This window comes from Cervus elaphus, chromosome 22, assembly GCF_910594005.1.
Source record: "Cervus elaphus chromosome 22, mCerEla1.1, whole genome shotgun sequence".
NCBI classification, from domain to species: domain Eukaryota; kingdom Metazoa; phylum Chordata; class Mammalia; order Artiodactyla; family Cervidae; genus Cervus; species Cervus elaphus.
This window is the reverse complement of record NC_057836.1, coordinates 15,938,434-15,958,278: the sequence shown is the minus strand read 5'-3', so window position 1 is coordinate 15,958,278 and position 19,845 is coordinate 15,938,434. Positions and strand designations below refer to the sequence as shown.

Here is a 19,845-nt window from a genome sequence, read left to right as displayed (position 1 = left end):
TGCTCCGTGGCATGTGGGATCTTCCCAGATTAGGGATGGAACTCATGTCTCCAGCATTGGCAGATATACTGTTTACCAGCGAGCCACTGGGGAAGCCCTGTCTGCATATATTTAAAAGAAAAAAGAAAAGTTCTCTAGTAGCTACCTAGGTTTCAGATGAGCAGATTTTCTATGTAGTCCCATAGGGGCAGTTCAGATATAGCATATTTTAAATTCACTCTTAGGTGAGAATATAGTCCTTTGGGGTTCTGACTTTATGGTAGGGCCTTCTATTAGATCTCCAACCCTACAGAGACCCTGGGTTCTGTCTCCTATGCCACGGTGGCACCCTATGAGGCCACCATGCCTAAATTAAACCTTTAAGCAAATGCCCTCAAGGCAAACCAGGCTTCAGGGCCCAGTTACCTCTCCAGGCCCAGGGTTCACCTAGTCTTTTGGTCCTTAAATAGTCTACTTTCTTGCCAGCTTACCTAAATGCCTTTTTAAAATGATCTTTTAGGCAAAGGATCTAGAATAGCTAAACCAACTTTGGAAGAGCACAATAAAATGGGAGAAATAGTTCTACTTGATATTAAGGCTTACTGTTGCTACAATAATTAAGACAGTGTGTCATTGGCAGAAGGACAGACACATAGGTCAATGGAACCAGATAGAAAACCCAGAAACAGACCTGCACAAATACACCCAGCTGGTTTTCCTTTGTCTTTTTTTTTTTTTTAATTTTGGTGGCTCTTCTCTTCCCCGGCCAGGGATTGAGCCTGAGCTTGCAGCAATGAAAGTGCTGAATCCTAACCACAGGACAGCCAGGGAATTCCCAGCCCAACTGATTTTTGACAAAGATGCAAAAGCAATTTAATGGAGAAAGGGTTGCTTTTTCAACAAACAGTCCTGGAGCAATTGGACATCCATTGAAAAAAAAAAAGGAACCCCGACCTAAATGTCACACCTCATACAGCAATTAACTTGAAATGGATTACGAAACAAAACTATCTAACTCTTGGAAAATAAGATATGAGAAAACTATGCGACTCTAGGGCTAGGCAAAGTGTGACACAGAAAGTGATGCATTAAAGGACAAGTTCATAAATGGGAACTTAACAAAATTAAAAATGTTTGCCCTATGAAAGTTCCAGTTAAGAGGATGAAAAGACAAAGAAAGACTGGGAGAAACTTTTTAGCTGATAAAGTACTTTATCTAGAATGTTTAAATAATTCTTAAAATTCAAAGGCAAAAAAATAACCTAATTTAAAAATGGGCAAAAGACATGAATAGATCTTTCAACAAAGAGGATATTTAGATGGCAGATAAACACATTAAAATATGTTCAACATCATTAGCCTTTAGGGAAACAAAAATTTAATCCACAATAATATATCACTATATACCTATCAGAATGGCTAATTTTTTTTTTTTTAAGTGACAACACCAAATGCTGATGAGGATGTGGAAAAACTGGATCCTTCACATATTGCTGGTGGGAATCTAAAATGGTATAGCCATTCTGAAAAACAGTTTGGTAGTTTCTTACAAAACTAAACATGTGTTTACTTTACCACCCAGCAATTGCACTCTTGGGCATTTATCTCAGAGCAATGAAAATTTATGTTCGTGCACACCTGCACTGGGCTTTCCTGGCAGCACTAGTGGTAAAGAACCTGCCTACCGAGGAGTCTGCAAGGGTAGTAGACGACGAACTGCTAGAGGCCAGCAGCTGTAGTTTCAGCCGTTTTGTGTTCAACCTCAGGATGTTTCCTTTGGCCAAAAACGCGCTAAGTCGTCTGAGAGTTTAAACCATTCAGCAAGCAGTGGCAAGGCAGATCCACCAGAAGCGGGCACCTGATTTCCATGACAAATATGGTAATGCCGTATTAGCTAGTGGAGCCACTTTCTGTGTTGCTGTATGGGTATATATGGCAACACAAATTGGAATAGAGTGGAACCCATCGCCTGTTGGCAGAGTCACCCCAAAGGAATGGAGAGAACAGTAATCATCCTAGCTGGTTTAATATGAATTGTTTCAAAATCAACTCATAATTGATGCCAAGTAAAAGTACTATGTACCCATTAAAATATGGCATGTTTGAAGAAATAAAGTATACTTGAAACCTTCAAAAAAAAAAAAAAAAAAAAAAGAACCTGCCTACCAATGCAGGAGACATTAGAAACTCGGGTTTGATCCCTGGGTTGGGAAGATCCCCTGGAGGAGGGCATGGCAACCCACTCCAGTATTCTTGCTTGGAGAATTCCATGGACAGAGGAGCCTGGTGGGCTACAGTCCATAGGGTCACAGAGTTGGACACGACTGACGTGACTTGGCACGATGCATGGCACAAACTGCACATGAATGTTCGTGGCAGCTTTATCTGTAATAAGCCTAAACTAGAACCTCTCTGTATTTCTTTTTTTGCAACCTCATATGAATCTGGTGGGCATATTTAGCCATTCATGCTGTCAGGACCAATTTCTTCCATTCTATTTGTCTTTAAGGGTTTATAATTTGTTTTCAATTTTTACAAATTTTCATTTTGATGTAGTTTCAGAAGTGGGGCGGGATAAACACATATGATCAATGCATTATGTTTCTAATTGTTTAAAGTTTTTAAACAGGGTTGTGACATTTGGGTAGATCACCCTGGTGGTTTCTTAGAGGATGGTTATAACTGAGGGGTTAAGATGAAACAGGAAGATATTGTATTTCATTAATTTTAAGAGGCCACTTGGCACTTGTTCTTTTTTTTTTTTTTTGATTTGAACATATAAATTGGGATGTTTGACCAGAACTATTAGCCAGAACAGTCATACTGTATTTGTCATACTGGCTCATAAGAATCAAAATTTGCCAAATAGGTGTCTGAGGCTTGGAAGAAAATTCCAGAGACAGAAAAGGAACATTCCTTTAATAAATGCTGCATCACCAGGCCCTTGATGGCATGCAAAGAGGACTACATTGTGTGGAAATCATGCACATCTGAGTCAAAAAAATGAATCATAAAATTTGCTGTCTGTGAGGTTTCAGGAACACTGTTACCGTGTTGCTCTTTTCTGTTTTCCTTCTTATGTTTTTCCACGGGAGTGAAGTATAAAAAAACCTATACCCATAGAAACATACACTTTCAATAAATATAAAAAAATCGAAGTGATAAGAAAGCATTATGTCACAGTTTACTTGCTACCTTTTTACTCATAGGGACATAAAGTAATAGTTTTACAACTGATGGCATCCAGGTAAGAGATAATAATCTGAAGTGGGACAGGGAGACAAGGGAAGAGATACTTGAAATACTAAGAAGGAGAACTTGGTAAACTGTTAGAAGACAGGTGAAGATGAACGGGGAGGCAATCTAAGATAGTTTCCAGGTTTCTGGTTTGGGTAACGGAGTCGACGTGGTAAACTACCTGGGATGGATAGGAGGCGTAGGTTTGGGGAAGAGGGAGTCAAATTTACGTTGCGTGAGGGGCTTGTTGGTTGTGTAGATCGGATGACAGGAGCTCTGGTATTTACTTTGGCGCCGGGAGCCTGCGGCTCTGCCTTGATGAATTCAGCCTCCTCAGAGCTGTCTGTCAAAGGCAAGGAGATGAGGTGTAGATCGGCAGGGTGCGGGTACCTGGGCCCTGCCTTGATCGCCGAACACCCGCAGCTCCCAGGGCTTGGGAGTCCTGGTCCTGGGAGAGCCGGGGGCCCGCCCATCGCTGTCGGAGGAAGCTGCGTGATTGGCTGGAGGCCGGGCCGTGGGCGGTCCCGGACGCGAGGAACTGCTCAGCGATTGGCTGGGAGGCACCAAAATAAGGTCCAATTCAAACTACTGGAGCCGCCTTTCCAAAGGGTTGGCGCCGAGTTCCACCCCACCCCTTCGCTTAGTTAGACAGGTAAGCAAGCCAGAGTCGTATTGGTCAGATCCTCCCGGTGCAGCTCCTTTCCCGAATCAGAATGAGAAGAGAGCTGCGATTGGCTAATGTTAAGGGGCGGGCACTCTAGGCCTTGTCCGGCCTTCGCTTCGGGGACTAGCGCCCGTCCTGGGCATGGATTGGACTGCAGGGTTGTCAGCTTGATCCGGGGGGCGTGGCCAGCACTGATAAAGACTGGGGCCGGCGCGGCAACTGCAGTAAGTTCCACCGCAGTTAGAGCTCTGGTGGGCAGCCAGACGCGGAGCTCGAAGGTGCGGGCGGCTTCACCGCAGCGTTTCCCGATCGGGTGTCTACCCGCAGCCTCCGGAGAGGAAACGGTCCTCTCATCCTTCTCTCGGTGACATGTGAGTTGACTCTGATGTGGGGGGCGCGACACCTCGTTGGCACCTCTCACCCCAGCGCCGGACTTTGCGGGACCGAAAATGGCGCATTGCAGCAGCTGCGGCGGCGCGGGGAACCACCGCTGCGCGCCGCCCCCGGGCCGGGCCATCCCCCCGGGAGGGGAGGCAGCACCCCATTCCTGCACTAGCCGCAGCCGGCACCGCACGGGCGCGGCCGGGGAGCGGGGGTCCCACATTCACTGCCCCCTCTCCTCTCGCCTGCGGGACTCCTCAGCCGGGTCTCCGGCGAAGGTGGGGCGTGGAGACACCCGAGAGGGGCTCGAGGCTCTTTCTTGTCACTGATCAAGGCGGCACTTAGGGCTTCTGGAAGGACAGAAGTGCACCTGCCAGTTAGTTGCTTGGGTTGCTCTGCAGCGTCTGCATTTGGGTACACCCCTCAACCCGATCGCGATGAGCAGCCGCCTCTTGGTAGTGAGCAAAGCTCCAGAAACTTGTCTGCCAGTTCTCTGGTGAGCAGCTCACAAGGACTCCAGGGGCAGTGGTATGCGATTCCGAGCAGCCATTCATCCCAAAGCCACCCGTAGAGGAGCTGTTTTCCTGTCAGTGAGCCTTAGCCAAGTATTCGGAAGAGAAACAGAGCTGAGGACCACCCCTGCACCTCCACCTTCCCTTAACACATTATGTTTAGTCTCTAATAATCAATTTAGTCATCTGGTCATGGTCATCCCCATCTCAAGATCCTAAGGGAGAGCTATATAGCTAGACAAGTGGAAGAACTTCGGTTCTTGCACAGAGTCCTGCCCTGGTCCTAGATGTATTCATGTTGCTTCTCTTGGTGACAAAAAAAGGGAAAGATGTACTTATGTTACATAAGGCTTATAATTAGCCTTGGATATGTTACTCCTGCGTGTTCCCAACTCCCAACAAGTAGTAAGTGAAATGGTCCCTTCCAAAGCTTTGTAACTATTTGTGTTTGATTTCTACAGTTTTAACTGTATCTGGTAGTTTACGTGTTTTGGCCAAGCCCCAGGATGCTCTGGGTTTTCATTTTGGGCAGGGGGAGCCTTCTTTGCTGACTGGTTCCCAGTAGCATCCATGTGGGATGAAGGAAGGAGGTGAGGAAAGCATAGTGACTAGAAGGGTGTCACGAGGTCTCTGACCTTAATCTTGTCATTGGTGCCACCAGCCTGGACCACTTCCAAGACCAAACACCGGCTGCTTCCTACTCACTGAATTTTCCACTTTCATCAGAGAACTAGATTGCTTAGCTCAGTAGTAGCAGAGGAGTCTAGTGGCTTCCAGAGCTCCGTATCTTTCCTTTGCCTCTTTTGTGCCTTAAAGGGAAATGGGAAAACACTTCTTTTAACTGGGATGAGTCAGGTGTAATCTGCTAAAATAACCTTTCTGAGGGGTTATTCTCTGTCTCTTTAGACTGAAATTTACTTAGAGAGGAGGAACTTCTGGGTATTAGTTCTATTGTGAATAGTCAAGGCTTTTCCTTTTTGGTGACTTTGTGATGGTTCATCCATAGTACATTTACTCTTGGACTGCTTTGATGAGGTGTGCTTTGTGAGATTCTGCTTCTGTTTGAGGAGTTCTTGTAATTTCTCTTCTCCAACAAATTTGAGCAATTTCTCTCCTACCTGTGAGTTCTTCCTTGGCAGAGAACAGCTCACGCCTTAAGTTAGACTTTTGAAAATTCTTTAGGACGTGAATTTAGCTTCCATGTGTTGGGAGACATGGAGCGGGATTTATTTGGAGGACTCCATGCTTGATGAGGCTTCCTTGGTGGCTCAGATGGTAAAGAGTCTGCCTGCAATGCAGGAGACCTGGGTTCGATCCCTGATTTGGGAAGATCCCCTGGAGAAAGGAATGGCAACCCACTCCAGTATTCTTGCCTGGGAAATCCCATGGAGAGAGAAGCCTGGAGGGCTACAATCCATGGGGTTGCAAAGAGTTGGATACAACTGAGTGACTAACACTTTCACTTTTTTCATGCTAGATTATTCCCCCACCCTAAGGCTAAGGGAGAAAGAGAATGGTCTCTGTATATATTCAATGTAAACCAAGATTTCTCTTTGGGACATAAAGAACTAGGAGAGTTTCCTAGACTTGATGCCAAATCTAGAAAAAGAAGGAACAGAACGTCCCTGATGCCTATACACTGAGGACTGTGTCTAGTATTTTTGTTTCCTGCCTAGGCTCTTGGAACAGTCTCACAATTAACACAATTGCTTTGGGCCCCGGTTCTAAGTGAACCCCCAACCTTCTCTGCCAAAAAATGAAGCAAGCAAACAGTTCTGACTCACTCCAACTACGGAGGCCTTTGGTGATTCTCCAAGTCGTCCTACAGTGGCCATGACATACTGTAATCACTATGTGAAACATACCAATAACTGACTCCCCTTCAACAGAGTCTGTCTGCTTGGCCTTTATTTTTATATTCAGCCTTTGCAAAAAAAAAGGAAAGAGCTGTTAGTCTGTATGCTTGTCCTGACTGCTAGTTCAGTCGCTCAGTGATGTCTGACTCTTTGCAACCCCATGGACTGTAGCCCACCAGGCTCCTCTGTCCATGGAATTTTCCAGGCAAGGCTACTGGAGTGGGTTGCCATTTCCTTCTCCAAAGCTTGTCCTGAAGGTTTAGTTTTTTTGCATATAATTCTCCTAACCTGGATTGGAGTTTTCCAGGTTGAGTTCTGGGAAGCAGAGAAATAACATTTAGGCTACGGCTGGTCCATTTGTCCCTGTAGCCATCGTGCCAGAGTATGCGTTTGAGTTTGGGTCAGAGGACAGCCCAGATGAGAGCTCTTAATGCCACCCTCCACCCAGCGTGTCACTGGGCCCCATCAGTTGCAAGATCTTTCATTTTTTGCCTTGTGTCTCTGTATCGTGTCTCCCCACTTGGCATTGCCAAGGAGCTAGACCCCTCCTATTTGCCTATAACCTTATTATTACCACCGCCTTGGTGCTGTGTGGTGAGAATGCTCGGGATTCCTTTCTTGTCTCATGCACTCTGTGCCCTTCTCTCCAAAGGTCTGCTCCAGCTCAGCCACCCACTGAAGGGGCAGAAGGGGCTGCCCCAGGTGGGGGTCCCCCTGGCCCTCCTCCTAATATGACCAGTAACAGACGACTACAGCAGACCCAGGCACAAGTGGAGGAGGTAGGTGGATAGATTTTTCTCCGAGAGTTTCCAAATCATGGGAGTCTGGAAACTTCTCTTTATGTAGAGGGGCAGCTCACGGCTCTGGGAGGCAGGGCAGCCTTGGAGTGCTCTCCCCAGCTCGGGGGGAGCTTAGCCGCTCTGTGTTCCCATGCCCTGCTCAGGTGGTGGACATCATGCGTGTAAACGTGGACAAGGTCCTAGAGAGGGACCAGAAGCTGTCAGAGCTGGATGACCGAGCCGACGCCCTGCAGGCAGGTGCATCACAATTTGAGAGCAGCGCTGCCAAGCTAAAGAGGAAGTACTGGTGGAAAAACTGCAAGGTGAATGTCCCCGTCCCCTCCCCATAATATTTCCCCATTATTTCAACGCACAGGAGGCAGGAAAACCCTCAGGTTCCACATCCTCTGTGGAATGTAGAATGATTCCACATCCTCTGCTGGCTCCTCTCCTGGGAGGAAATCTGGAAGCCGCCTTACTAAGCTGCATTACCTGAGCTGGCCACCAGGGTACGCTAGAGTACTCAGAACCACTCACTGGGGGCCCTGGAGACCTTGAGGAGTCTGGAGGGGTTAGTCAAGCTGCTTTTTCCCAGAGGACCCCTGCAAAATTCTTACCTGTCCCTTCCGGAGACACACCAATGTTGACACAATGGCTGGGGTAGATACATATTTAAACACCTGCAGCTCTTGGGGAATGAGCTGAACACTTTATGATGAACAATGAACCAGATGACTAAAGGTTCAAAGTTTGCATCTCCTATGATGTTCCGTTGAAAGCCTCCAAGTTACAGGAAGAGGGGAAAAGGAGAAGGCTGCAGATGATCTGACGTTTTCGAGAAGCTCCAGCTGTGGTGGAGGGGCTACTGTCTGATGGGGGGGTGGGGTGGTACACAGGGTGTTGGGAGGCTTCCAGCTGTCCTGGGGGCCATGTGGCTTCTTCCACTGTTCCCCAGGACTGGGACGGTGTTGCTCTCGTGTCCCCAGCCCTGGGCTCCTTCCCTCCTTCCCCGAACCCAAGGGCTCACTCTTTGTCCATGTTCCCCCACCAGATGATGATCATGCTGGGAGCCATCTGCGCCATCATCGTGGTAGTTATTGTAAGTAAGTATCGCTGAGGTTGCTGGTGGGGTGAAGAGGTGGGAAGGTCCTGGAGTCTCCTCCCAGCCCTGCCTGCCTGCCTGCCTGCCTGGGGAGTGGGGCTGCTCTGACTGAGGTACGGAGATCAGATCGCTGCCAGGGCGGCGGGGAGGGTCATCATTGGGTGTGGGAGGGCAGAAGGGGCTTCCTGGGTGGACAAGCCTTCCCTCTGCAGGACTGTGGGGGACAGTGGTCCCTCCTGTTCTGAGGAAGTGGGGCTGTGCTCTTGTCACCGGCATGGGTTGGAGGGTGACCGTGGGGATGGGACTCCTGCAGCCACACGTGGTGTCTAGTAACCTGATGTCATGTGCCCTCTTGTTGTCTCCTGTCTCTCTCTCTTTGCCATCCGGGACCTCCCGATTCCTGTGTCCAGTCTACTTTTTTGCTTGAGAACGTGCCGCCCCGTCCCTGTTCCCCCCGGCCATCTGAACTCATGTCCCTCTCTCCCTCCGTCTCTCCCCGGCGCTACCCCATCCGCCTTCCTCCACCCCAGCCCTGCTTCGCCATTGCCCACTCCTCCTCTTTTGTTGCTTTCATTTGCACGCGGTCCCACGACACTGGAAATGCTGCTCATGGTGCAGTCTTGAGGTAACTGCCTGGTAAACAACAGCAGGCATCTCCTTCCTCCCCCGTCACGCTCTCTCAAGTTCCCCAGAGGGTTGGAGGCGGAGGGCCGAGGAAGGGACGGAGCTGAGGTGACCTGCCCAAGAAGGGGCCAGAACTGGGGGGAGGAGAAGAGGCTTCTGCTGGTGGTGTTGCCAGGAAAGGCCAGGCCGCTGGCAGGAGGAGGCTGGGGACAGCTGGGAGAATGTCCCTCACCTGGAGTTCTTCTCTTGGGCCAGGCCTTGGAGGGGAGCCTGGACCGGGCCTGCAGTCCAGCCTGGGCCTGGTGCAGGATGCCTTAAGAAAGTCAAGCCTGTTTTTCAGAGGGATGTCCCATCCGTTAGTCTTAATATTTTCTGTCTTCAGGGATCTTACCACCTTTTACTTTGTCCTCCAGCGACCTGGAGGATACATATTCATAGCGAAAAAATGCCAGGACTCCCATTCCCATCCTGGAAGCAGTCCCGCCAGCTCACACCTGGAGGGGGCACTTGTCCATGTTTTCTGCATCCTTCTGTGTTGTTCATGAGGGCGTCAAATAATTTCATTAGCCAGAGTTTGAGACTGTCACTGAATTTTACTGGCATAGATAAAGAGAGGATGCCTGTGGGTTATAGAGACACAGCAAGTCCAGGGCCTAACCTGAAAATAATAAGCCTGGAGGAAGTCACTTCTCACCCTCTTGTTCTGAGGTTCCTGTTGCTCTCTCCTGTTGATGGAGGAGGAGGGGCTGGAGGTGAGGAGCCCTGGACCCTTGGGGAGTCCTTACCCCCCAGTGCACCCCCAGTGAACTTGCTAAAGACAAAGGGGGCCCGGCCGTGCCTTGAGTGCTGAGGGAGCCCAGTGCCTGCAGCAACCCAGCCCCAGGGTTGAGGTGGATGTCAACAGACAGGCCTGCTTGTGGGTCCTGTGCTGCCTCGGGGCCTCCCCACCTAGAGTGGCCTCTGTTCTTGCCACAGTTCGTTCCCCTCCCAGAGCACCCCGTCCACCTGGACTCCACGCTGCCTCCTCCCCTCCCCACTTCTCTGTGTGATCCCACAGACAGTGGGACCTGAGGACAGGGTTGCGCGGCCTGTCTCAGGGGCTAGGGCTGGGCCTCAGGAAAGGCACTGAGTGGGCCAGACCAGCTGTGAGAGGCGGAGGGCCCACCAGGTCCCCTCATGCCTCCCGTCCAGCCGTCTGCCAGCGGGAGGCGGCAGGGGGCCAGGCTGGGCTGGCTGGCCCTCCATGCAGTAGCATTTCACTATGCACAACCTCCCTGCCTCTCCCTCCGCCCCGACCCCACCTTCCCCTCGTCCTGCCCCAGGGTGGGACGGAAGAGCTGGATGAAGGCAGTCAGTGTGCCCTCCTCACGGCCCCCCTCGAAGGCCTCCACTCTCCCCTGGGCTCCCCTTGCCTAACGCAGGGGGTCACCGCCGGAGAAGAACCACCACTGGCCTCGCTGTGTCCCAAGCCTGGAGCAAACCCGCCCTCCTGGGCCGCCCCGTCACAGGAAATCACTTCTGGGTTCTGCCTGTCTGTCCCAGAGGTAGTTGGCTCTGTGCTTCTGGGGACGCAGCCCTCCTACTCTCTTTCTCACCCCGCCTGTCCCCTCTTCTGTGTCTTCGCTGTCCCCACCCCCGCACCCCACACCCATGTGTATGGGCACGTATGCAGCTGGGGCTTGGCGGCCACGTGAAGCCGAAGCCCACAGCCCCTCCTCGGTTTGCCGTGAGACGGTGCGGGGTCTCCACTGTGTGTGTGTCATCACCTCTCTGTCTTTTTTCCTAACCCCACTCTCCTCCACGTACAGAATAATCACAGATGTACTTCCATCAAAGGCATGTGGCATATTCACCAATTTCCTGTATTCTGAACAAAGGCCAAAAAATACAGCTTCCTACCACTGAAGCGACTCGACTGTTGTTTGGGCTTGGAGTGACCTCGGCGGGGCGGAGGGTGGTGTTTCTCTTTGGTTCCCTTCCCACGGTGCTTTGGGCCGGAAGGATGGCTGACGTGTGCCATCGTCTTCTCGAGATGAAAGGTCTGGGCGTTGGCAGAGGAAGTGGTCTCTGCTCTCAGCCTTCATGCCTGATGCCACCCGGCGGCTCTTCCGGGTGTGAGTGACAGGAACCCGTGGCAGGAAGCTGAGTGGCATCTCACCGACAGACACCTGCAGGTCTTCTCAGACAGCTGCCACCATCTCCCCCTAGGTCCTGAGCCAGGCCCTGGGGGACGCGCTCTGCTCCCCACGACCCTCACGCACAGCCATCTGCTGTCAAGTCCAGTGTACTGACCAGACCCGTTTTAGAAATGACTAAAAGGAGCAATCTCTCCCCTGCAGCTGAGGGGGTGAGTGGCATGTAGAGTCCTAAAATATCCAGCAGCCATCCAAAGGGGCAGGAGCTTAACCACAGCTCAGCGTTACACAGAGCAGCTGAGACAGGGCCCTGGGGGCCACCTCTGAGGGTCTCTGTTTCACATCTCGGACACTTGGCAGGTACAGTAGCAAGCCTGGGAGGCGGGGCCCCAAGTGGGAAAAGACAGGGAAGTGGAGAAGCTTTGCTTCCAAGGACACGAGGGGCTTTTATTTGGACAGAGTTCAGTGACTGTGTGTTTGTCCAATTCCCACCCTGTCCCATTGTCCTTCCCCTGATCCTTTCTGAATTTTTTTTTCTGGCATCTTTTCCAGCACCACACGTCTAACCTCCAAGCTGGCTCAGGTCTCAAGCTCCATCCAGACCTCTGCCTTCCTGCCACCCTGCCACCTCTCCACGCTCTCTGCCTTGGTATATCAGTCCAGGGTGCACAGTGAAGGAGGGCAGGGGCCTGCAGAAATCCAGAGTCAGTGATCTGTGCCTTCTTTTTAGTTTACTTGGGGCCTTTTGGAGTCTGGGACTCGGCTCAGAGTCCTTCTGGGAGAATGTGAATCTTTTACATTTAAGGCAGGAGAGCAGCTACCCAGAGTGCCTCAAGGTTTGGGGAGACCTTGGTGAGGTAGCTAGGAGGAAACAGGAGGGAACGAGATTGCTGTCAGTGGGGTAACCCCAAGAGCTGGGGTTGGGCTGGCTTTATTCCTGGTCTGGGCTTGGCGATGCTCAGAGCATTTGATCTCTGAGGGCAGTCAGGGATGGAACCTATGGTGCCCAGGCGCTTTCTTACCTTGGCGTCTCTGCAGCCCGAGGAACAGCAGGGTCAGGAAGAAGAGGATGCTGGCCAGAAGGACTCCCAGGGCTGACTTCTGCTCTGCAGCTGACAGAGGTGTGGAGGGAAATCAGTGGCAAGAAGCATCCTGAACCCTCACCCACAGCGTGTGCATACAGGAAGGACAGAGCATGCTCTGTGTGTGTGTGTGTGTGTGTCCCTGGCTGAGGAGCTCCTATCAGCTGCTCTCGTGCCCTCACCCAGGGACCAGGCACATGGGGCGCTAGGAACTGCAGGGGGTGGATGTCCACCTGTTATTCCACACAGAATCCTCTATCTCTTCCTACCTCGTGACAACAGTTTTCCAAACTGTCTTACAAGAGAGATTTAGTTTAGGTTAGCAGTTGACCCTGATGCTGGGAAAGATGGAGCGCGGGAGGAGAAGGGGGTGACAGAGGATAAGATGGTTGGATGGCATCACCGACTCGATGGACATTGAGTTTGAGCAAGCTCCGGGAGTTGCTGATGGACAGGGAAGCCTGGTGTGCTGCAGTCCATGGGGTCACAAAGAGTCGGACACAACCTAGCGACTGAACAAAGCTGTTGACAGTTAAGCTGCAATTTTGTAAATAACTGGGGAGCGATGTTCAGTTCAGTTCAGTCTCTCAGTCGTGTCTGACTCTTTGCGACCCCATGAATCGCAGCACGCCAGGCGTCCCTGTCCTTCACAAACTCCTGGAGTTTTCCAGTCGGTGATGCCATCCAGCCATCTCATCCTCTGTCGTCCCCTTCTCCTCCTGCCCCCAATCCCTCCCAGCATCAGGGTCTTTTCCAATGAGTCAACTCTTCACATGAGGTGGCCAAAGTATTGGAGTTTCAGCTTCAGCATCAGTCCTTCCAATGAACACCCAGGACTTATCTTCTTCAGGATGGACTGGTTGGATCTCCTTGCAATCCAAGGGACTCTCAAGAGTGATGTAAGCTGAGGTAAAATCCCATAAACTTCAGGGAAGCTTATGGCCTCGCAAGCCACCAAGTAATGCATTTCAAGATGCAAACTCTTTATGGCATAAGACCTTTCCATGTGACATTGTAAAGCAATTTTCCTCCAGTTAAAAAATAAAAGTATCAATGTTCAAAAAATAAACTTTTCAATATCCCCAAACATTAAAAACAAAAAAGACCTTTCGATGACATTCTGTGGCTTCAGGATAAAGTTCAGCTGGAAGCCTGTTGTTATTTGCCCACCAATAGCAGCAGGGGGGTTAGAGCTATAGAGAAACCAGGCGATCTATTGTTCATGTTTTCGGTTTTACCATTTCCTAGGCAACAACCTTGACTAGACATCTGTAAGTGCCCGTTATGTCTGTGCGCTATGTCGCTTCAGTTGTGTCCGACTCTTTGCGACCCTCTGGACTGTAGTCCGTTACTCATCTCTAAAATGGGAGCCGTGAGAATGTGTGCTGGCTCATGTCTGAGTGCTCAGCGCAGTGCTGGCTCAGTCCTGAATAAATACAAGCACCTCTCAAGCTTCGTGGCCACAGCCCCCTTCCCCACACGCCTTTGCCCCTAGCCGTGCAGGCCCCCGGGTTCTTTTAGGCTGTTCTATAATGAGGCCGTCACATGTGCGTTCCTTCTGTCCTGGCGTTCCTGGCCCTCTGAGCCTCGAAGGCCTCCCCCTACCCCCGGGGGGGTCATCTGCCCTGATGGCCTAGTCTGTCCCTCCAGCTCCTCGAGGGCAGGATGAGGGACTGCTCAGCCCTGGTCTCCAGCTCTCAGCAGTGCCTGCTACCCCAGGACTCAGGGGATAATAAAAGACTCGGGGGACATGTGGTTGGACCTCTGGAGGCTGCCACCTTGGGAAAGCAGCAGCTGAGACCGTGGGAAGCAGAACTAGACCAGAGGACAGGAGACCTGAGCACAGGTGTGGAGGTGGGGAAAGGAGAGCACTATCATACCTGGTGGGGCAACCCAGGTGTGGGCCCCCAGGGGTTCCTCCAGGGAGACATGGGTGACCTGGCAGGTGTAAGTGGCTCCCGCAGGGCCAGGCTCTGCCATCAGGGAGGAGGAGATGCTGTAGGTGCCGGCTGGGCTCTGCCGGAGGCTGGAGAGGGAGGCGCCAGAGACGGGGGCCGGGGATCCACCCTGCTCCTCCCGGGTCCAGGTCACAGACACATCCAGGGGGTAGTAGCCAGCAACACTGCAGATGAGGATGGCTGGTGGGGCTGCGTTCACCAAGCTCAGTCGTACTTTGGGGGGAGCTGGAAGAAAGGAGGAGCGATCAAATCCCACAGGGATCACCGGGACAGCAGAGGAGCCTGGCGCCTTCTCTTCCTGCTGAGCATGAGAGCAGGTTGTGGGGGTGGAAGGTTTCTACGCAGTGAGGTGCGGGGTACATCCTGGAGGCAGGACATAAAGGGGCATGATTCCCACAGGTCACTGAAAAACAACAGCAAAACCAGCTAGAGGTTGGCTTGCTTCTTAGCATCACTGTCAGCCAGTGATTTTATTTTTTTAATTTTTTTTTTTTTTAGTTTTCTTTTTTTTTTTTTCATTTATTTTTATTAGTTGGAGGCTAATTACTTTACAATATTATAGTGGTTTTTGTCATACATTGACATGAATCAGCCATGGATTTACATGTATTCCCCATACCTCCTTCTCTACCCGATTCCTCTGGGTCTTCCCAGTGCACCAGGCCCGAGCACTTGTCTCATGCATCCAGCCTGGGCTGGTGATCTGTTTCACCATAGATAATATACATGTTTTGATGCTGTTCTCTCGAAACATCCCACCCTCGCCTTTTCCCACAGAGTCCAAAAGTCTGTTCTGTATATCTGTGTCTCTTTTTCTGTTTTGCATATAGGGTTATCGTTACCATCTTTCTAAATTCCATATATATGTGTTAGTATACTGTATTGGTCTTTATCTTTCTGGCTTACTTCACTCTGTATAATGGGCTCCAGTTTCTTCCATCTCATTAGAACTGATTCAAATGAATTCTTTTTAATGGCTGAGTAATATTCCATGGTGTATGTGTACCACAGCTTCCTTATCCATTCGTCTACTGATGGGCATCTAGGTTGCTTCCGTGTCCTGGCTATTATAAACAGTGCTGTGATGAATGCTGGGGTGCACGTGTCTCTTTCAGATCTGGTTTCCTCAGTGTGTATGCCCAGAAGTGGGATTGCCAGTGATTTTAAATGCGAATGTAAGGTAATGTAACTGATTCTTTGCGACTCCATGGACTATACAGTCCATGGAATTCTCCAGGCCAGAATATTGGAGTGGGTGGCCTATCCCTTCTCTAGCAGATCTTCCCGACCCAGGAATCGAACTGGGGCCTCCTGTGTTGAAGGTGGATTCTTTACCAGCTGAGCTACGAGGGAGGCTTTGAAACAGTCCTCCCTGGGGGCAGGGGGGGCACCCTCTCTGGTGGGTCAGTGGTAAAGAATCCACCTGCCAATGCAGGAGACACGGGTTCGATCCCTAGTCTGGAAAGATCCCCCATGCCACGGAGCAACTAAGCCCATGAGCCACATCTAGTGAGCTCTTGCTCTAGAGCCTGGGAACCACAACTATTGAGCCCACAAGCTACAACTACTGAAGTTCGCATGCCCTGGAGCCTGTGCTCTGCAACAAGAGAAGCCACCACAAAGAGAGACCTGTGGAGGGCAACTAGAGGAAAGCCCAGGGACCCAGCACAGCCATCAATAATAAATAAAAAGAAACAAAAATTTTTAAAAATTAATAAAAAGAAAAAGAAACAATCCTTCCTGTCAAGACCACTCCCACAGCCCCTCCTGGGTTTGCTGCTGCTCCTCCTTAGGACGTGGTCCAGAAGGACTGGGGTGACCGGAGATAGCCAGCTGGGGCAGGGCAGCAGGGTCTTGGGCCGGGACACTTCTCAGTGGAATTATCCTAGAGCCTGATGGGAAACTGAATGGAATTCTCCGAGAGCCTGATGGGAAACTCAATCTGATGCCATCCATGCTTCTAGGATGGAGAAGGCACTCAGGTTGTGGGAATGCAGTCCGCCTCTCAGCAAAGTGCCCTTGTGTTTGATCCCATTCGGGAAAATACTCTCATAGGCATATTCCTTTCCCTCTCTGCAGCGTCACTGACCCTGGCCTTACCTTGGATGTAGAGCTGGATGACCTGTTGAGCTCGGAACAGGGAGGTGGTGATCTGGCAGATGTAGGCCCCCTCATCCTGTAGAGTGAGGCTGGGCAGTGTGAGGGAGGCATCTCCAGCTGTGAGCAGCTGCTCGGGCTCCAGGGTGGCACCCTCCCGCTTGGCCTGCCCCTGCCCCGTGGTCCAGTGGTATACCAGCCGGCCACTGCCCTTATGCTGCAGCCGCCACTCCACGCTGGTAACGTCCAAACCAGGTGCCACGGAGTAGCCACAGTGTAGGGAGGCTGTGGACCCCAGCAGGAAATTCAGGGATGGCGTCTGTGTGGTCACCTGGAACTCCACTGTGGGAGAAAGTGAAAAGTGTTAGTCACTCAGTCGTGTCTGACTCTTTGAGACCCCATGGACTATAAGCCTGCTAGACTCCTCTGTCCATGGGATTCTCCAGGCAAGAATACTGGAATGGGTTGCCATTCCCTTCTCTGGGGGATCTTCCTGACCCAGGGATCAAACCCTGGTCTCCTGCATTGCAGGTGGATTCTTTACCATCTGAGCTACCAGGGAGAAAGAGGGGTGATTGTGGGCTGCTCCCTCCTTGAGGCCACCTGACCCCTGAGCTGTGGCACACCCGGGGCGTGTTGAGAGGCAGCGTGCACATGTGGTACTCTTCACCATTTTGGAGTCACTTACCCCCTGCACAATCTGATGAAAGTTATGGACTAGACAAATTACACATGCAAAAGTATGGGTTACCGTGGAGCCTCAGGTAGGAAGGAACTCCTGGAGCAGCCAGCAAAGCTTTTGGAAGCCTGGTTCTTCCACTTACTGGCTCTGTGACCTAGGGCAAGCTACTCAGTGTTGCCATGTTCATGTGCTTAGGGCAAGGCTGCTGAGAAGACTAAAGAAGTCAGAGCTTAAAAAAGCACATGGTGGTGAAATCTGAGCCAAACATGCTGAACTTCAGTCTAATGAGGAAAAAAAAGACAACTCCAAGTGGTGGGACATCTACAAGACAGCAGCCAGGACTCAGAAACATCCAGGGGGACTTCCCTGGTGGTCCAGTGGGTTCGACTCCACACTCTCAATGCAGGGGGCCTGGGTTCCATCCCTGATTGGGGAACTAGGTCCTACATGCCGCAACTAAGACCTGGCACAGCCAAATAAATAAATTAAAAGAGAGAGAGATAATGAACAAATTCTGTGGGCCTGTGTTCCACTCTCATCTTGAAGCACCAGATCAGGCTAGCTGCTCCCTGGGAGAGGCTGGTACTCAGCTCACGAAGGCAGCTGTGGACAGCACATGTGAATAGAGTATCACATGTCTTAAGTCCTCAGGTCACCCGACCAGGTGAAAATCATCCCCCTTTGGGGTCTTTGGGAAGAACAGACTGAGGCCTAGGGAACCCCCTGAGATGACCGATGTGCATGGAGGTGGTCTTGTCCCCTCCCTTCTCCTACTAGTCCCCCATCTCTGGCCCCTTTAAAAAAAATCAAAACTTTCTGCTACTTTTCATTTTCTCACCTGCAGTCCGCACCGTCCCCTGGGGGCTTAGGGGCAGTTTCAGTGTGGGATGCAAGATAGCCTCATTCTCAGCATCCTCAAGAGTCTTCATCACCATGGAGACACCAGGTCCCCCTCCAGATACCTGCACGTTGGTGATGAACCAGGCTGCCATCTCCATGGTGGCCTCTGGCCTGGCCTGGAGGAAATAGCGGGAGATCTCACAGGTCACCTCCTTCCCGCTGCAGTCGGCGTGGAGCAGGGCCTCGGCCTGGGGAATCTGTACCCGGTTCACTGTGGAGAGAAGAGGGCAGCACAGATACGGAGTTGGGTAGAGAATACCTGGGCTGATGGGAAGCCAGTGTGGGCGGGTCTACTTGGGAACCAGACTCAGGAACTGGAGGGAGCCCAGAAGGACTGGGGCACAGGGTGGAGGGCTAGTACCTGAGGCCTCGAAAGTAATGAGTGGGTCGTCCTTGGCCAGTGTATCCACTTGGAAATTCGTGAGGCCTTCCAGGGAGCCATCATCTGGCACTGGTACCTGCCTCAGCACCAGCACGGCCTTCACCATGTTCTCACTGCTGGCAAACCCTCCATGGTGCCCACCTTCTTGCATCAGGAAGCAGTCCAGGACCACGTCCACTGCCTGCCATTGCCTTTCTGCTGCAGGGAACAGGCTGGTGTGAGCACCCTCTTGCTCAGAAAGTTACTCCTATACTTACTCCCTGCTCAAAACTGCCAAGTCATCAAGGGTTAATCTTACTGGTCCCTAGCTACTCTCCTGTTTTACCCTAAAGCAGCTTTCTGAGCAGCACCTGCTCTCCAGGTACGCACTTCTTGGTGTAAATTATTTCAAGTCCTGGATTTCCCTTGCTCCAGAGGGATTTATGAAACTCTTATTTCCAACAACCCATGAAAAGCTCTCTCTTCCATCAAAGGAACTCTCAGCAAAAGGAAACGAATGAGCAAAGCTGCCTTGGGAGAGAAGATGAACCCGATTGTTGGACGTTGGCAGCCTCTCAACTTCCCAGTTAGTCCCCAGGGTCTGTTGGTTTTGCGGTATTACCGAGAAGGCCCCTCGTTCCTTGGTTTGGCCCTTTCCGCGGAGTTCTTAGCCTCCCTCCCCAGCAAAATTGGTTCTCTCCGTTACCAGCCGCCGAACCTTCCTCTTGTTGGGCTTAGAGGGCCCTTGGAAGCCATTCCTGGCCCCTTACTCTCTCTGGGACCTCGGGGAGGGTGACTACCTGATGCTTCTTGAGCCCAACGCACCCTACCAGCCTGTCCACCGGACTCACCGACGTTTGCCGCGCTGGAGAAAGCCAAGCACAGCAATAGGCACCACCCCTCGGCGCCCATGGGGGCTGCTCTCGGGCCCTCCTCCCCGCCGCCCTTCTTCAGTCCCCGCGCTGGTCAGGGGTCGGCTGGAGAAGGGGCTCCAAACACCCCAGCCTGGTCGGCCGCCTGGCCCCTCAGTCCTCTCCGCCTACTCGACTTTCGCTTTCACTTTGAGAAAGTGTCATCGCGGCTGCCTTAGCCGCTGGCTGAAGCCATTGGTGCTGGAGCCAGAGTCTGGTCACTGTTCTTCCTTTTCACCTTCTCGCCCGCAAAAGAAATCCCCTGGTGATTTCAGGACCTGACTCTGCTGCGTGTGCCCCTTTGCCCTTTTGCTTCCGATCAGCCCCAAGAAAGCGGAGAGAGAGTACGGGAACGGAGGCAGGTCGGAGGAGGGAAGGGACTGATGGGAAGGCTCCTCAGCAGCTGGGACCTTCTCCCTCTTCCCGTCGGTGCCCTACCTGCCAGCCCCGCCACCCCCGCCCCGCCCCGGGGCTCCAGCGCGTCTGCGCCGAAGAAAGCTCCGCCCTCAGATCGTAGGGTGGGCGTAACATGCGCTCAGGGTGGGCGGGGCCGCTCGCAGGTTGGGCGGGGCTGCGCGGGGAGTG

At 51.7% G+C, this 19,845-nt stretch overlaps 2 protein-coding genes and 1 pseudogene across 4 annotated transcripts; 2 read left to right on the top strand and 1 right to left on the bottom strand.

Moving 5' to 3' along the window:
- Positions 1-1,731: 1,731 nt before the first annotated feature.
- Positions 1,732-2,136, top strand: LOC122680254 (annotated as a pseudogene). The gene has a single exon (XR_006336670.1). The product of XR_006336670.1 is annotated as a cytochrome c oxidase subunit 7B, mitochondrial-like (transcript).
- A 1,945-nt stretch (positions 2,137-4,081) lies between these two features.
- On the top strand, positions 4,082-11,040 carry VAMP1 (vesicle associated membrane protein 1). The gene is made up of 5 exons (XM_043881421.1): positions 4,082-4,251; positions 7,282-7,408; positions 7,573-7,731; positions 8,460-8,511; positions 8,921-11,040. Coding segments are annotated over exons 1-5 (357 nt in total). The 5' UTR covers positions 4,082-4,249; the 3' UTR covers positions 8,938-11,040.
- Positions 10,976-19,733, bottom strand: TAPBPL (TAP binding protein like). 2 transcript variants are annotated; one of them, XM_043881419.1, is made up of 7 exons: positions 19,201-19,733; positions 18,350-18,568; positions 17,927-18,199; positions 16,410-16,748; positions 14,232-14,534; positions 12,292-12,381; positions 10,976-12,130 (listed from the first exon to the last, which is right to left on the bottom strand). In XM_043881419.1, the coding sequence occupies exons 1-7, from the start codon at positions 19,259-19,261 to the stop codon at positions 12,087-12,089; spliced, it is 1,329 nt and encodes a 442-aa protein (XP_043737354.1). In that variant the 5' UTR covers positions 19,262-19,733; the 3' UTR covers positions 10,976-12,086. The 2 variants fall into 2 exon arrangements, with proteins under 2 accessions (XP_043737354.1, XP_043737355.1); XM_043881420.1 differs by having other exon boundaries at positions 18,350-18,565.
- Between the last annotated feature and the right edge of the window lie 112 nt (positions 19,734-19,845).

Coding starts and splice junctions, on each gene's coding strand:
- TAPBPL (XM_043881419.1), bottom strand. CDS start 19,261: ATGGGCGCCGAGGGGTGGTGCCTATTGCTGTGCTTGGCTTTCTCCAGC. Junction 14,535..16,409: donor CATCCAGCTCTACATCCAAG/GTAAGGCCAGGG, acceptor CCTTTCTTCCAG/CTCCCCCCAAAGTACGACTG. Junction 12,382..14,231: donor CACCTGGGTTGCCCCACCAG/GTATGATAGTGC, acceptor CACCTCTGTCAG/CTGCAGAGCAGAAGTCAGCC.
- VAMP1 (XM_043881421.1), top strand. Junction 7,409..7,572: donor CCCAGGCACAAGTGGAGGAG/GTAGGTGGATAG, acceptor TGCCCTGCTCAG/GTGGTGGACATCATGCGTGT. Junction 7,732..8,459: donor ACTGGTGGAAAAACTGCAAG/GTGAATGTCCCC, acceptor TTCCCCCACCAG/ATGATGATCATGCTGGGAGC.